The 15,808-nt window shown below is 42.1% G+C and overlaps 1 protein-coding gene across 1 annotated transcript in view; it reads left to right on the top strand.

Moving 5' to 3' along the window:
* LOC128643756 (succinyl-CoA:3-ketoacid coenzyme A transferase 1, mitochondrial-like) overlaps positions 1–15,808 on the top strand; it is a 69,226-nt gene that overhangs the window by 50,804 nt on the left and 2,614 nt on the right. The window contains exon 4 of the mRNA XM_053696575.1: positions 2,796–2,868. Coding sequence (XP_053552550.1) covers positions 2,796–2,868 — 73 coding nt within the window. The remainder of the gene's footprint in view (positions 1–2,795; positions 2,869–15,808) is intronic.

Genomic DNA, 15,808 nt, shown 5'->3' with positions numbered 1-15,808 from the left:
AGGGTTGCAATTTCTTCTGCTAGTAGAGTTTCAGAATTATCTGCTCTGCAGTGTTCTCCTCCTTATCTGGTTTTCCATGCAGATAAGGTGGTTTTACGTACTAAACCTGGTTTTCTTCCGAAAGTTGTTTCTAACAAAAACATTAACCAGGAGATAGTCGTGCCTTCTTTGTGTCCGAATCCAGTTTCAAAGAAGGAACGTTTGTTGCACAATTTGGATGTTGTTCGCGCTCTAAAATTCTATTTAGATGCTACAAAGGATTTTAGACAAACATCTTCCTTGTTTGTTGTTTATTCTGGTAAAAGGAGAGGTCAAAAAGCAACTTCTACCTCTCTCTCTTTTTGGATTAAAAGCATCATCAGATTGGCTTATGAGACTGCCGGACGGCAGCCTCCTGAAAGAATCACAGCTCATTCCACTAGGGCTGTGGCTTCCACATGGGCCTTCAAGAACGAGGCTTCTGTTGATCAGATATGTAGGGCAGCGACTTGGTCTTCACTGCACACTTTTACCAAATTTTACAAGTTTGATACTTTTGCTTCTTCTGAGGCTATTTTTGGGAGAAAGGTTTTGCAAACCGTGGTGCCTTCCATTTAGGTGACCTGATTTGCTCCCTCCCTTCATCCGTGTCCTAAAGTTTTGGTATTGGTTCCCACAAGTAAGGATGACGCCGTGGACCGGACACACCTATGTTGGAGAAAACAGAATTTATGTTTACCTGATAAATTACTTTCTCCAACGGTGTGTCCGGTCCACGGCCCGCCCTGGTTTTTTAATCAGGTCTGATAATTTATTTTCTTTAACTACAGTCACCACGGTATCATATGGTTTCTCCTATGCAAATATTCCTCCTTTACGTCGGTCGAATGACTGGGGTAGGCGGAGCCTAGGAGGGATCATGTGACCAGCTTTGCTGGGCTCTTTGCCATTTCCTGTTGGGGAAGAGAATATCCCACAAGTAAGGATGACGCCGTGGACCGGACACACCGTTGGAGAAAGTAATTTATCAGGTAAACATAAATTCTGTTTTCCTTGGCATCTTGGTTAAAGCTTTTGATTCATAAGGCTTATTTGGAGTCTGGTCAGGCTCAGCCTCAGAGAATCACAGCTCATTCTACTATTTCAGTCTCCACTTTGTGGGCTTTCAAGAATGAAGCTTCAGTTGGTCAGATTTGCAAAGCAGCAACTTGATCTTCTTTGCATGTATTTACTAAATTCTACTGAAACAGTTTTTGGTAGAAAAGTCCACTACTTGGCTATTCGTTAAACTGAGTTGTGGGTGTGGTTAGGGGTGTATTTATAGGCATTTTCAGGTTTGGGAAACTTTGCTTCTCCTGGTAGTATTGTATATCCCATACGTCACTAGCTCATGGACTCTTGCCAATATGAAAGATGAATTTATCACGTCAGTTATTTAAAAATAAGCAGACATAATTTATGTAACATTGGTGCTTGGTTAGGAGTCTGAGAATTAGAGCAAAGATTTTTTTTTTTTGAGAATAGTCGGCTACCTACTCCAAACTGTTTTATACTGGATTTTTATATCAGTATCTGCATCTTATTCTTTATAGTAGTGTCTATTACATGCAGTTATATGAAAATGAGTGTATACTGTCCCTTTAAGTGGGAAATAACGGACACCCCCTCTGCATATGAAAAGACTCTTTAACCCCTTGAGTGCTAACGGATCTGAGCCATCTCAGTGTTTCCCATTCTGGTGCTAGCACTCTCCCACCTTGAGGGAGATCTGGGGGCTCCTACCCCGGCGATCAGGCCTGCATAGTGACGGGCATCACCAGGGCTTCCCGTTATGTGCGGTGACGTCATGCGCATAGACGTCACCGCACAACTTTATTTATACTTAACAATGTTAAGCATAGGAGCAGGGGGCATGCTGCTTAGAAGCATGCAATTTTAAGCAACTTTCTAATTTACTCCAATTTTTATTTGTTTTTGTATCTTTATTTAAAAAAGCAGGAATGAAAGCTTTGGAGCTGGCCTCTTTTTGGTTCACTACCCTGGATAGGGCTTATTGATTGGTCTCTACATTTAGCCGTCCAATCAGCAAGGGCAACCCAGGTTCTCAACCTAAAATGGTTCGTCTCCAAAGCTTTTATTTCTGCCTTTTTAAATAAAGATAGCAAAAGAACGAAGAAATTGATAATAGGAGTAAATTACAGCATGCCATTTTAAGCAGCATTCTATCTGAATCCTGAGAAAATATTTGCGTGTACTATCCCTTTAAACAGGAGCAAGCTGGAGTAGTTATACCTCATTATTCTCCTAAAACTTTGGGGCTTGGTTAGGAGTCTGAAAATCAGAGCAATCTTATTTAAAAAAAAAAAAAAAAGAAACTATACATTTAAAAAAAAACAAAAAACTTGTATAGGCTATATGAATGGATCATCTACAAAACATTTATGCAAAGAAAAATAGTGTATAATGTCCCTTATGAAATATAAAACCCACTTATTGTAGCAGTTTTGCATCAATGTTATACTTAAGAGCACGATTTCCAGACATTTAGTGCTCCAGACATGTAGTGCACGCTACCTATGTAGATATCTCAAACACAGAATAACAAAATAATGAAGCAAATTTGAGAATAGTAGTAAATTGGAAACTATTTTCTTTTTTTATGGTATTCTCTGTCTGAATCATAAGAATGTGGGTTTTATGTCCCTTAACTTGTGGTGGTGGTCATTTTAACGATGATTGTTTGGATAAGTTTGCACTATCTTCACTTGTGTGTGTTGTGCGTTGTTTTTTTTTTTTTTTAATTTTTTTTTGTTTAGGTAAAGAAACGGTTACAATACTTCCAGGAGCATCCTTCTTTTCCAGCGACGAGTCATTTGCCATGATTAGAGGGTAAGTGAGTTTATACCAGCAAAGTTATAATCCATATGAAGCTTGCAATTTTAAATATTGCCTGGCACAATGTTTGAGTGACTGTTTTAAATTAAGATGAATTCAGATTTTTGTGCTAGTTTATCAAACTCTGAAACCTCTCCTAAAGCTTATCAAATTTTCAAGTAGTGTATCAGAAATGGTATCTATAAGCTTTAATGTTTCAGCAGGCCTTGGAGAGACACTTACTAGATGAGTTTTAGGGACTTCAAAGTGGTGGTGGAAGGTAGGTAGTTGTCGTTTATAATCCCTCCTGTCACATACAGTATGAGATATGATATAGAGATAAATTTGTTAATTTTTAAAACCATTAACATTTTGCTAACAAAGGTTAAAAAAAAAGCCAACTATATCTGATATAGAATTCTCCTACCATCCAACATTCCTTGGCCTTAATTAGGGATAAAAGGGGAAGAAGAAAATGCTGTATTGCGTTTACATGCACTCCAGAGCAATAATAAAATATGTATTTAACCCCTGCAAAGGGGTTATTGTTGTAGTTAGTCAGCACTAGAGCAGCTACACACTACTGGGAGCTAGCTGAATCTATTAGCTACTTACATGCTTGTGGTCATTGGCTCAGCAATAGTCAGCTAGCTCCCAGTAATGTTGCTGCTCTGGACCTGACTAGCTATGAATTTAACCTGTTTGCAGGGGTTCAACACAAACTTTTTACTATTGTGCAATTTCTTGCATACAACAGCATTTTTCTGTTTGCACTTAGTTTTTCCTGCTGTTAATTTGAGGGTACCTGCATAGAAAGAACAGGCATACTGACTGCAATTCTTCTTTGTATATGGTGTGTGTGTGTGTGTGTGTGTGTGTGTTTTTTTCTTTTTTTTTTTCTTTTGTGATATCTACACATTCAACTTATGGGCATAAGTAACAAAACTATGTCTAGAAAATAATCCTAAGTAAGGCCATTCTCTTTAAAAAGCTCTGCTTGGATTTTTTTTATTTCTCCCACACACAATTATCAGTAGCCTAGGAGCATACTGACTTTTTTGTATTACTTGCCAGACAGTTGCTAAAGATGTTGGCTTAAGACACCAATACTTTAATACTTTTGTTATGCAGTGCAAGTTTGTATTTCTTTCTAATGACACGGTGAGTCCACGGATCATCAATTACTGTTGGAAATATCACTTCTTGCCAGTAGGAGGCGACAAAGAGCACCACAGCAAAGCTGTGAAAGGGACACTGAACACAAATTTTTTTTTCTTTTGTGATTCAGATAGAGCATGCAATTTTAAGCAACTTTCTAATTTACTCCAGTTATCAATTTGTCTTTGTTCTCTTGCTATCTTTATTTGAAAAAGGCATCTAAGCTTTTATTTTGGTTCTGGACTCTGAACAGCACTTTTTTATTGGTGGGTGAATTTATCCACCAATCAGTGAGAACAATCCAGGGTGTTCACCAAAAATGGGCCGTCATCTAAACTTACTTTTTTTGCATTTCAAATAAAGATACTAAGAGAATTTAAGAAGATTTAATTATAGAAGTAAATTTTAAAGTGGCTTAAAATGTCATGCTCTATCTGAATCACAAGAGAAAATTTGGGTTCAGTGTCCCTTTAAGTATCATTTCTCCAACATAGGTGTGTCCGGTCCACGGCGTCATCCTTACTTGTGGGATATTCTCTTCCCCAACAGGAAATGGCAAAGAGCCCAGCAAAGCTGGTCACATGATCCCTCCTAGGCTCCGCCTACCCCAGTCATTCTCTTTGCCGTTGTACAGGCAACATCTCCACGGAGATGGCTTAGAGTTTTTTAGTGTTTAACTGTAGTTTTTATTATTCAATCAAGAGTTTGTTATTTTAAAATAGTGCTGGTATGTACTATTTACTCTGAAACAGAAAAGAGATGAAGATTTCTGTTTGTATGAGGAAAATGATTTTAGCAACCGTTACTAAAATCCATGGCTGTTCCACACAGGACTGTTGAGAGGAATTAACTTCAGTTGGGGGAACAGTGAGCAGTCTTTTGCTGCTTGAGGTATGACACATTCTAACAAGACGATGTAATGCTGGAAGCTGTCATTTTCCCTATGGGATCCGGTAAGCCATTTTTATTCACACAGTAAATAAGGGATTCACAAGGGCTTATTAAGACTGTAGACATTTTCTGGGCTAAATCGATCATATTTACACATATTTAGCCTTGAGGAATCATTTAATCTGGGTATTTTTTGTAAAATAATATCGGCAGGCACTGTTTTAGACACTTTATTCTATTGGGGCTTTCCCTAATCATAGTCAGAGCCTCATTTTCGCGCCGGTATGGCGCACTTGTTTTTGAGAACAGCATGACATGCAGCTGCATGTGTGTGGAGCTCTGATACATAGAAAAGTCTTTCTGAAGGCATTATTTGGTATCGTATTCCCCTTTGGGCTTGGTTGGGTCTCAGCAAAGCAGATTCCAGGGACTGTAAAGGGGTTAAATATAAAAACGGCTCCGGTTCCGTTATTTTAAGGGTTAAAGCTTCCAAATTTGGTGTGCAATACTTTTAAGGCTTTAAGACACTGTGGTGAAATTTTGGTGAATTTTGAACAATTCCTTCATACTTTTTCGCAATTGCAGTAATAAAGTGTGTTCAGTTTAAAATTTAAAGTGACAGTAACGGTTTTATTTTAAAACGTTTTTTGTGCTTTGTTATCAAGTTTATGCCTGTTTAACATGTCTGAACTACCAGATAGATTGTGTTCTGACTGTGGGGAAGCCAAGGTTCCTTCTCATTTAAATAGATGTAATTTATGTCATAATAAATTTAGTAAAAATGATGCCCAAGATGATTCCTCAAGTGAGGGGAGTAAGCATGGTACTGCATCATCCCCTCCTTCGTCTACACCAGTTTTGCCCATACAGGAGGCCCCTAGTACATCTAGCGCGCCAATACTCCTTACTATGCAACAATTAACGGCTGTAATGGATAATTCTATCAAAAACATTTTAGCCAATATGCCCACTTATCAGCGAAAGCGCGACTGCTCTGTTTTAGAAAATACTGAAGAGCATGAGGCCGCTTTGTTTCTGAAGGGCCCCTACACCAGTCTGAGGGGGCCAGGGAGGTTTTGTCTGAGGGAGAAATTTCAGATTCAGGAAAAATTTCTCAACAAGCTGAACCTGATGTGATTACTTTTAAATTTAAGTTGGAACATCTCCGCGCTCTGCTTAAGGAGGTGTTATCCAATTTGGATGATTGTGATTATCTGGTCATTCCAGAAACACTATGTAAAATGGACAAGTTCCTAGAGGCCCCGGGGCCCCCCGAAGCTTTTCCTATACTCAAGCGGGTGGCGTACATTGTTAATAAAGAATGGGACAGGCCCGGTGTACCTTTCGTACCTCCCCCCATATTTAAAAAATTGTTTCCTATAGTCGACCCCAGAAAGGACTTATGGCAGACAGTCCCCAAGGTCGAGGGGGCGGTTTCTACTCTAAACAAGCGCACCACTATACCCATAGAAGATAGTTGTGCTTTCCAAGATCCTATGGATAAAAAATTAGAAGGTTTGCTAAAAAAGATGTTTGTTCAGCAAGGTTACCTTCTACAACCAATTGCATGCATTGTCCCTGTCACTACAGCCGCGTGTTTCTGGTGCGATGAGCTAGAAAAGGCGATTATTAGTAATTCTTCTTCTTATGAGGAGATTATGGACAGAATTCGTGCTCTTAAATTGGCTAATTCTTTCACCCTAGACGCCACCTTGCAATTGGCTAGGTTAGCGGCGAAAAATTCTGGGTTTGCTATTGTGGCGCGCAGAGCGCTTTGGTTAAAATCTTGGTCAGCGGATGCGTCTTCCAAGAACAAATTGTTTGACATTCCTTTCAAGGGGAAAACACTGTTTGGCCCTGACTTGAAAGAGTTTATCTCTGATATCACTGGGGGCAAGGGCCACGCCCTTCCTCAGAATAGGTCTTTCAAGGCCAAAAATAAACCTAATTTTCGTCCCTTTCGCAGAAACGGACCAGCCCCAAGTGCTACGTCCTCTAAGCAGGAGGGTAATACTTCTCAAGCCAATCCAGCCTGGAGACTCTTCTGGAAGTGATTCATCCTGTTCCATTAAAAGAACGAGGGATGGGGTTCTACTCCAATCTGTTCGTAGTTCCCAAAAAAGAGGGAACGTTCAGACCAATCTTAGATCTCAAGATCCTAAACAAGTTTCTCAAGGTTCCATCGTCCAAAATGGAAACCATTCGAACAATCCTTCCATCCAGGAAGGTCAATTCTTGACCACGGTGGATTTAAAGGATGCGTATCTACATATTCCTGTCCACAAGGAACATCATCGGTTCCTAAGGTTCGCATTCCTGGACAAGCATTACCAGTTTGTGGCGCTTCCTTTCGGATTAGCCACTGTTCCAAGGATTTTCACAAAGGTACTAGGGTCCCTTCTGGCGGTGCTAAGACCAAGGGGCATTGCTGTAGTACCTTACTTGGACGACATTCTGATTCAAGCGTCGTCCCTTCCTCAAGCAAAGGCTCACACGGACATAGTCCTGGCCTTTCTCAGATCTCACGGATGGTAAGTGAACGTGGAAAAGAGTTCTCTATCTCCGTCGACAAGAGTTCCCTTCTTGGGAACAATAATAGACTCCTTAGAAATGAGGATTTTTCTGACAGAGACCAGAAAAACAAAACTTCTAAACTCTTGTCGGATACTTCCTTCCGTTCCTCTTCCTTCCATAGCACAGTGCATGGAAGTGATAGGTTTGATGGTAGCGGCAATGGACATAGTTCCTTTTGCGCGCATTCATCTAAGACCATTTCAATTGTGTATGCTCAGTCAGTGGAATGGGGACTATACAGACTTGTCTCCGAAGATACAAGTAAATCAGAGGACCAGAGACTCACTCCGTTGGTGGCTGTCCCTGGACAACCTGTCGCAAGGGGTGACCTCCCGCAGACCAGAGTGGGTCATTGTCACGACCGACGCCAGTCTGATGGGCTGGGGCGCGGTCTGGGGATCCCTGAAAGCTCAGGGTCTTTGGTCTCGGGAAGAATCTCTTCTACCGATAAATATTCTGGAACTGAGAGCGATATTCAATGCTCTCAAGGCTTGGCCTCAGCTAGCGAGGGCCAAGTTCATACGGTTTCAATCAGACAACATGACGACTGTTGCGTACATCAACCATCAGGGGGGAACAAGGAGTTCCCTGGCGATGGAAGAAGTGACCAAAATCATTCAATGGGCGGAGACTCGCTCCTGCCACCTGTCTGCAATCCACATCCCAGGAGTGGAAACTTGGGAAGCGGATTTTCTGATTCGTCAGACATTGCATCCGGGGGTGTGGGAACTCCATCCGTAAATCTTTGCCCAAATCACTCAACTGTGGGGCATTCCAGACATGGATCTGATGGCCTCTCGTCAGAACTTCAAGGTTCCTTGCTACGGGTCCAGATCCAGGGATCCCAAGGCGACTCTAGTAGATGCACTAGTAGCACCTTGGACCTTCAACCTAGCTTATGTATTCCCGCCGTTTCCTATCATCCCCAGGCTGGTAGCCAGGATCAATCAGGAGAGGGCGTAGGTGATCTTGATAGCTCCTGCGTAACCACGCAGGACTTGGTAGGCAGATCTGGTGAATATGTCATCGGCTTCACCATGGAAGCTACCTTTGAGACGAGACCTTCTTGTTCAAGGTCCGTTCGAACATCCGAATCTGGTCCTACTCCAGCTGACTGCTTGGAGATTGAACGCTTGATCTTATCAAAGCGAGGGTTCTCAGATTCTGTTATTGATACTCTTGTTCAGGCCAGAAAGCCTGTAACTAGAAAAATTTACCACAAAATATGGAAAAAATATATCTGTTGGTGTGAATCTAAAGGATTCCCTTGGGACAAGGTAAAGATTCCTAGGATTCTATCCTTTCTTCAAGAAGGATTGGAGAAAGGATTATCTGCAAGTTCCTTGAAGGGACAGATTTCTGCCTTGTCTGTGTTACTTCACAAAGAGCTGGCAGCTGTGCCAGATGTTCAAGCCTTTGTTCAGGCTCTGGTTAGAATCAAGCCTGTTTACAAACCTTTGACTCCTCCTTGGAGTCTCAACTTAGTTCTTTCAGTTCTTCAGGGGGTTCCGTTTGAACCCTTACATTCCGTTGATATTAAGTTATTATCTTGGAAAGTTTTGTTTTTGGCTGCAATTTCTTCCGCTAGAAGAGTTTCAGAATTATCTGCTCTGCAGTGTTCTCCTCCTTATCTGGTGTTCCATGCAGATAAGGTGGTTTTACGTACTAAACCTGGTTTTCTTCCAAAAGTTGTTTCTAACAAAAACATTAACCAGGAGATAGTCGTGCCTTCTTTGTGTCCGAAACCAGTTTCGAAGAAGGAACGTTTGTTGCACAATTTGGATGTTGTTCGCGCTCTAAAATTCTATTTAGATGCTACAAAGGATTTTAGACAAACATCTTCCTTGTTTGTTGTTTATTCTGGTAACAGGAGAGGTCAAAAAGCAACTTCTACCTCTCTCTCTTTTTAGATTAAAAGCATCATCAGATTGGCTTACGAGACTGCCGGACGGCAGCCTCCTGAAAGAATCACAGCTCATTCCACTAGGGCTGTGGCTTCCACATGGGCCTTCAAGAACGAGGCTTCTGTTGATCAGATATGTAGGGCAGCGACTTGGTCTTCACTGCACACTTTTACCAAATTTTACAAGTTTGATACTTTTGCTTCTTCTGAGGCTATTTTTTGGGAGAAAGGTTTTGCAAGCCGTGGTGCCTTCCATTTAGGTGACCTGATTTGCTCCCTCCCTTCATCCGTGTCCTAAAGCTTTGGTATTGGTTCCCACAAGTAAGGATGACGCCGTGGACCGGACACACCTATGTTGGAGAAAACAGAATTTATGTTTACCTGATAAATTACTTTCTCCAACGGTGTGTCCGGTCCACGGCCCGCCCTGGTTTTTTAATCAGGTCTGATAATTTATTTTCTTTAACTACAGTCACCACGGTATCATATGGTTTCTCCTATGCAAATATTCCTCCTTAACGTCGGTCGAATGACTGGGGTAGGCGGAGCCTAGGAGGGATCATGTGACCAGCTTTGCTGGGCTCTTTGCCATTTCCTGTTGGGGAAGAGAATATCCCACAAGTAAGGATGACGCCGTGGACCGGACACACCGTTGGAGAAAGTAATTTATCAGGTAAACATAAATTCTGTTTTTCCTACCCACAACCCCCAGTCATTCTCTTTGCCTCTAGTGCAAGGAGGAGGTGAAGTAACTAGGTGTCCTGATGATGTTTCTTCTATCAAGATTTTTTTTATTTTGAGGACAGGGCAAGATTGCTCTGATCATCACAATTTGGTTATAGCTGTACTCCATGTTAGTCTCTTCAGCAGGGCTTTGGTGGCTTTAAAGCAGTTGGGAAAACGCAGCAAAGCACACTTTACAAGTTCCTAACATGTTGCTGCCCTGGCATAGAAAGCCTAAGTAAGTTTACTCTTTTTACACAGATCTGTGAGGAGCGGTATCTCAAACGTTGTAAATCTTCTCGCTGCCGGACGACTAGAATGCAGGTAAGTGCCTTTTTGTTCTTCTGGGGCTAGAAGACTGGCACTGATGGGGTTAAGTACTCTAGCCTTATCCTGTAATTTATTTGGGACACAAACCCCTTAGTAAGAATGTTTCTGGCAGCGTGCAGGCACTATAGGTTTTTATACTATGGGGACAACTCCTGCAAGGCGTGGAGTTGACACGTTTTTGAGACTATTTTAAAATAATGTATACTCTGTTTTGGTCGCCTTTGCAAACGAACCGTCGCCATTGTTATGAGAATCACAGTTGCTATGCCTGAGTGTGGTGCATAGAACCTCTGTAGCTTAGAGTCTCTGGTTTCTCTGAGACACAGCATAGTGTTTGATTCTCTGCTGGGACAGACTTAATTTAAGAATTAAGTGTGACAGAGAGAATACGGTTTAGTAACAGCAGGATGAAGCGCGATTTTTGCGCACTTCATCTCCATGCTGTTCTTGGTATGTCTCCGCCTTCTTTTTCTTTCTGTAAGAGGAGTGGCGCCATTTTGGGATATATCTCATAACAAGCGCTCTGAGTTTCGAGTAGCCCCGCCTTTGCTCTGGTTGTGATCGTAGCGGCTATCTTTTATGTCTGTGTCAGTCGACTCGGTTAACACAGTCGGAATAGACCTGGGCTACTTGTGCAGATATTTATGTCCTGAACCAGGACAATGGCCTCGAGTTCTGATATTGAGCTAGTCAGACATGTTTAAGTGTAACACTAATGTAGTATTTAACAGTCCGTTTTGGGGAGTTTAACTGCACTAAGTTTTAATTTTTTAGGTACCCCCCTGTAGTTACTGGTAAACAACCAGGGTGATTTTCAATTCTGCTTACAGCAAAATTAATGCAGGGGTTGTTCATATACTCTGCAATGTTTGTTAATATATTTTAATGGTGCTACTTGAATATGCCTTTCAGAGATCTCTATACTGGGGCAAATTTTAAAAGATATTTTTCCCCTGAGTCTCATGTCTCATGTCTCCCAGGATCTATAATCTGAGGGACATGACTCGGTCTTTATTTTTCTACAGGTCTATGTGAGGAAAAGGACCTCTCAAACCTGTCAACTTCCTTGCTGTCAGGCAGTATTAAGAGGTAAGTGCTTTTGCTTTTTCTGGGAGCACAAGATAGAGCTCAGAACAAGAGGGGCACACACTTCTAACTTTTTACAGTACGACGGAGATTCATAGTAAGGGGGCACTTTATTTATTGGGCACTATCTCTCATGTTACAAGAGGTAGTGCTAGACAGCTATGTGGCACTGGAGGGTTGGTCTGAGTGCTGGGTAGCACTAATGTCATATCAGCTCTATTAGACTGTTCTGTTATATCCATAGCAACTGGCAGTCTACATAATTTCTTTATCTACTCTCATTTTATACGTTTCTGTGGAGTAGTTGTTTTTGTGATTCCTTCTCCTCTGGGCTTAATATTTCTCCTGGAGAAAACGGTTTTAGTCACGCCCACGATGGGCGGTCCTTCCTTTCCTGCACGTGCCTCTTCTTGCGACCTAGAGAAAGTCTGTTTGGGCAGCAAGAGAGGAGGCTCTGGTCTGTTTGCTAGGAACGCATGTTTGTTACTATTTACATGCGTTCCTAGGACTGGACTGCTTCAGGCGGTTCTGGGCATCTTGCCAAGTCTTCAGTTGTGCTGGGGGAACTTCCTGGTTGTCTTGAAGTAAGGTAGGCGCCTCAGCAGGGCTGCTGAAGTGTGGAGGTGACTTGGGGGTTAGTTTAACTTGTTGTTTTTGCTTAATTTGCAGTGTGCAGTAAAAAAGTTGCTCCATGGAATATTTCTAATAAAAATTTCAATGTGCAAAAAAACAGTACTTTGCCTTTAAATTTCAATTACAAACACTTTAAATTTTAAGTGTGAACAAGTATGGATGAAGGGACTTTGCATACTCTTTGTGTGGTGATGCTCTTGTGGAACCCCCAATACCTTTCTGTCCTATTTGTATTGCGAGGACTAAGTTTTTAAAAAAAAAATAAAATAAAATTCTGAGCCAACTTCTAAGGGGGATGTTGTTCAGGATTCTAATGATGAACATTGTATGCCCCAACTTTCTCAAGCGCTCAAAGTGTTACCTCCCTCACAAGCAGTGCTCTGCGTCTCCTCTAACTACCACTGGAGTTACTTTAAAAGTCATTGTATCTCATGTCTTCTATCATTTCTGATGCAATATCTGCTTTTCCCATGTTGCAGGGTAAACGTAAGGCAGACAAGTCATTCAGTTAGTGAGGTTTCTGATACAATTGTTGCGGTTTCGGAGTCTTCTTCTCAGATGCCTGAGGAGGAAAAAGCTGTGGTGGCATCTGATGGAGAGATTTCAGATTCTGAGGGGGTACTCCCTCTTGCTGATACTGAGGTAGTATCTTTTTTTAGATTCAAGCTGGAACACCTCAGTCTATTGCTTAAGAAGGTATTAGCTACTTTAGATGATAGCAACTCCACGGTTGTGGTCGTCTCTAAAAAATCCAGTAAGTTGAACAGATATTTCGAGGGTCCTTCCTAGTCTGTTTTTCCGGTTCCTGACCGAGCTTCTGAGATTATTGCTAAGGAGTGGGAGAAACCGGGTATTCCTTTTTCTCCATCTCCTATTTTCAAGAAGATGTTAACCATAGCTGAATCTATCTATCAAGCAAGCTTGGCAAACAGTATCTAAGGTGGAAGGGGCTATTTCCACTTTAGCCAAGAGAACTACTATCCCCATAGAGGATCCTCTAAAAGAAATTAGAGGGCCTGCTCATGAAGATGTACGTACATCAGGGTCTACAATGGCAACATGCCGTGTGCATTGCTCTCGTCGCCAGAGCGGCTGCATATTGGTTTGACGCCTTATCTGATGCTATCAAAACGGAGACATCCTTGGATGAGATTCAAGATAGGATACAGGCCCTCAAGTTGGCTAATTCCTTTATCACAGATGCTTCCCTTCAAATTACCAAGCTGGGAGCTAAGATATCAGGTCTTTCTATTTTGGCCCACAGGGCCTTATGGCTGAAGCCTTGGTCTGCGGACGTCTCTAAGTCAAAGCTTTTAGCTATTCCATATAAGGGAAAGACCTTATTTGGCCCTAGTCTATCGGAAATTATTTCTGACATCACGGGAGGTAAACGTCTTTTTCTTATCCTGAGGGAGAAAATGACTAAGGGCCGCCAGAGTAATTTTCATTCCTTTCGTAATTTCAGGGGACGTTCCTTATCTTCCATTGTCAAACAGGATCAACCCAAGCCGGCGTGGAGATCTAGCCAGCCTTGGAATAAGGGAAAACGGGCTAAGAAGCCTGCAGTTGACTCCAAGTCGGCATGAAGGTCATGCCCCCGATCCGGGGACCGGATCTGATATTGGGCCGACTTTCTTTATTCGTTCAAGCCTGGATTTGGGATGTTCAGGATCCCTGGGCATTAGAAATTGTGTCCAAGGGATACCAGTTGAATTTCAAAGGTTTTCCTCCCAAGGGAAGGTTCCTACTTCCAAGATTGTCTGCAGACCAGACAAAAAGAGAGGCGTTCTTACGTTGTGCAAGAGACCTCTCCGATCTGGGAGTGATTGCTCCCGTTCCCTTATGGGGAACAGGGTCAGGCATTTTACTCCAACCTATTCGTGGTTCCAAAAAAGGAGGGAACCTTCAGGCCCATTTTAGACCTCAAGAGTCTAAACAAGTTCCTCAGGGTACCGTCCTTCAAGATGGAAACTATACATTCCATTCTTACTTTGATCCAGGAGGGTCCATTTATGATAACAGTGGACTTAAAGGACGCGTACTTGCATGTTCCCATTTCCAAGAACCATCAAGTTCCTAAGATTCGCATTTCTAGACAAACACTTTCAGTTTGTGGTTCTTCCTTTTGGTCTTGCCACTGCTCCCAGAGTGTTAACAAAGGTTCTGGATTCTCTGTTAGCGGTACTTCGTTCTCGAGGCATAGCTGTGGCCCCCTATCTGGACGACATTCTAGTCCAGGCACAGTCCTTCCATCTAGCGGAATCCCACACGAGCATGGTATTGCCTTTCCTTCGCTCTCACGGATGGAATGTAAATTTACAAAAGAGCTTTCTTGTCCCAAGTACAAGGGTAACTTTCCTGGGAACCGTAATAGATTCTGTCAATGAAGATCTTTCTGACAGAAGTCAGGAAATCGAAGATTAGATACTTGTCGAGTCCTTCAGTCCACTCCTCAGCCATCAGTGGCTCAGTGTATGACTGTAATCGGGCTGATGGTGGTGGCAATGGACATCATTCCTTTTGCTCGGTTTTATCTCAGACCTCTGCAGTTAAGCATGCTCAGGCAATGGAATGGAAATTATACCAATTTGTCTCCTCAAACACTACTGGAGCAGGAGACGAGGGATTCTCTTCAATGGTGGTTGGCTCTGGATCATCTCTCCCAGATTTTCGTCAGTCTTCCTCTTTGTTTGTGGTTTTTTTTCAGGGAAATGCAAGCGTCAGAAAGCTACGGCTACTTACCTTTCTGTCTAAAGAGTATCATCCGCTTTGCATGAGACTGCTGGACATCAACCTCCAGAGAGAGTTATGGCTCATTCCACGAGAGCTGTTGCTTCCTCTTGGGCATTCAAAAATGAAGCTTCTGTGGAACAGATTTGCAAGGCTTCTACTTGGTCCTCTATTCACACTTTTTCAAAGTTTTACAAGTTTGCTACTTTTGCCTCAGCTGAGGCCGCCTTTGGGAGAAGGGTTCGTCGAGCAGTGGTGCCTTCCGTTTAGGTTCCCTGTCTTGTCCCTCCCGTATTATCTGTGTACTCTAGCTTTGGTATTGGATCTCATTAGTAATTGAGATGACCTGTGGACTCGTGTCATAAAAAAGAATGAAATTTATGCTTACCTGATAAATTTTATTTCTTTTTTGACACGAGTCCATGGCCCGCCCTGTTTTTGTTAGACAGGTTGTGGGTTATCTAAACTTTAGACACCTCTGCACCTTGGCTTTTCCTTTCTCTTCCTAACTTCAGTCGAATGACTGGAGTGGGAGGGAAGGGAGGAGCTATTTAACAGCTCTGCTGTAGTGCTCTTTGCCTCCTCCTGCTGACCAGGAGGTGAATATCCCATTAGTAATTGAGATGATCGGTGGACTCATCGTGTCATAAAAGAGAGAAATTTATCAGGTAAACATAAATTGCGTGGTTTTTTTTTTTTTGTTTTTTTTTTTGTTCCCATGATTGGTATCTTCAAGTTTCTGAGTTTTGTAATCCTAGACTTCTAGGTCTCAGAATATGATCAGGTTTCATCTTTCCTTCAAGCAAACTCTTTCAAGAGACCTTGTTCAGTCTTCTTTCTTATGTTGGGAAATGTTTCTGGAGAAGAGTCCTTATCTCCATCTGCAAGGGTGATTTATTAAGGATCTTCATAGATTCTGTCTTAATA

Source organism: Bombina bombina, unplaced genomic scaffold (assembly GCF_027579735.1).
Source record: "Bombina bombina isolate aBomBom1 unplaced genomic scaffold, aBomBom1.pri scaffold_801, whole genome shotgun sequence".
NCBI lineage: Eukaryota > Metazoa > Chordata > Amphibia > Anura > Bombinatoridae > Bombina > Bombina bombina.
The sequence above is the reverse complement of the archived record's forward strand: the minus strand, read 5'-3'. Positions and strand labels throughout refer to the sequence as shown.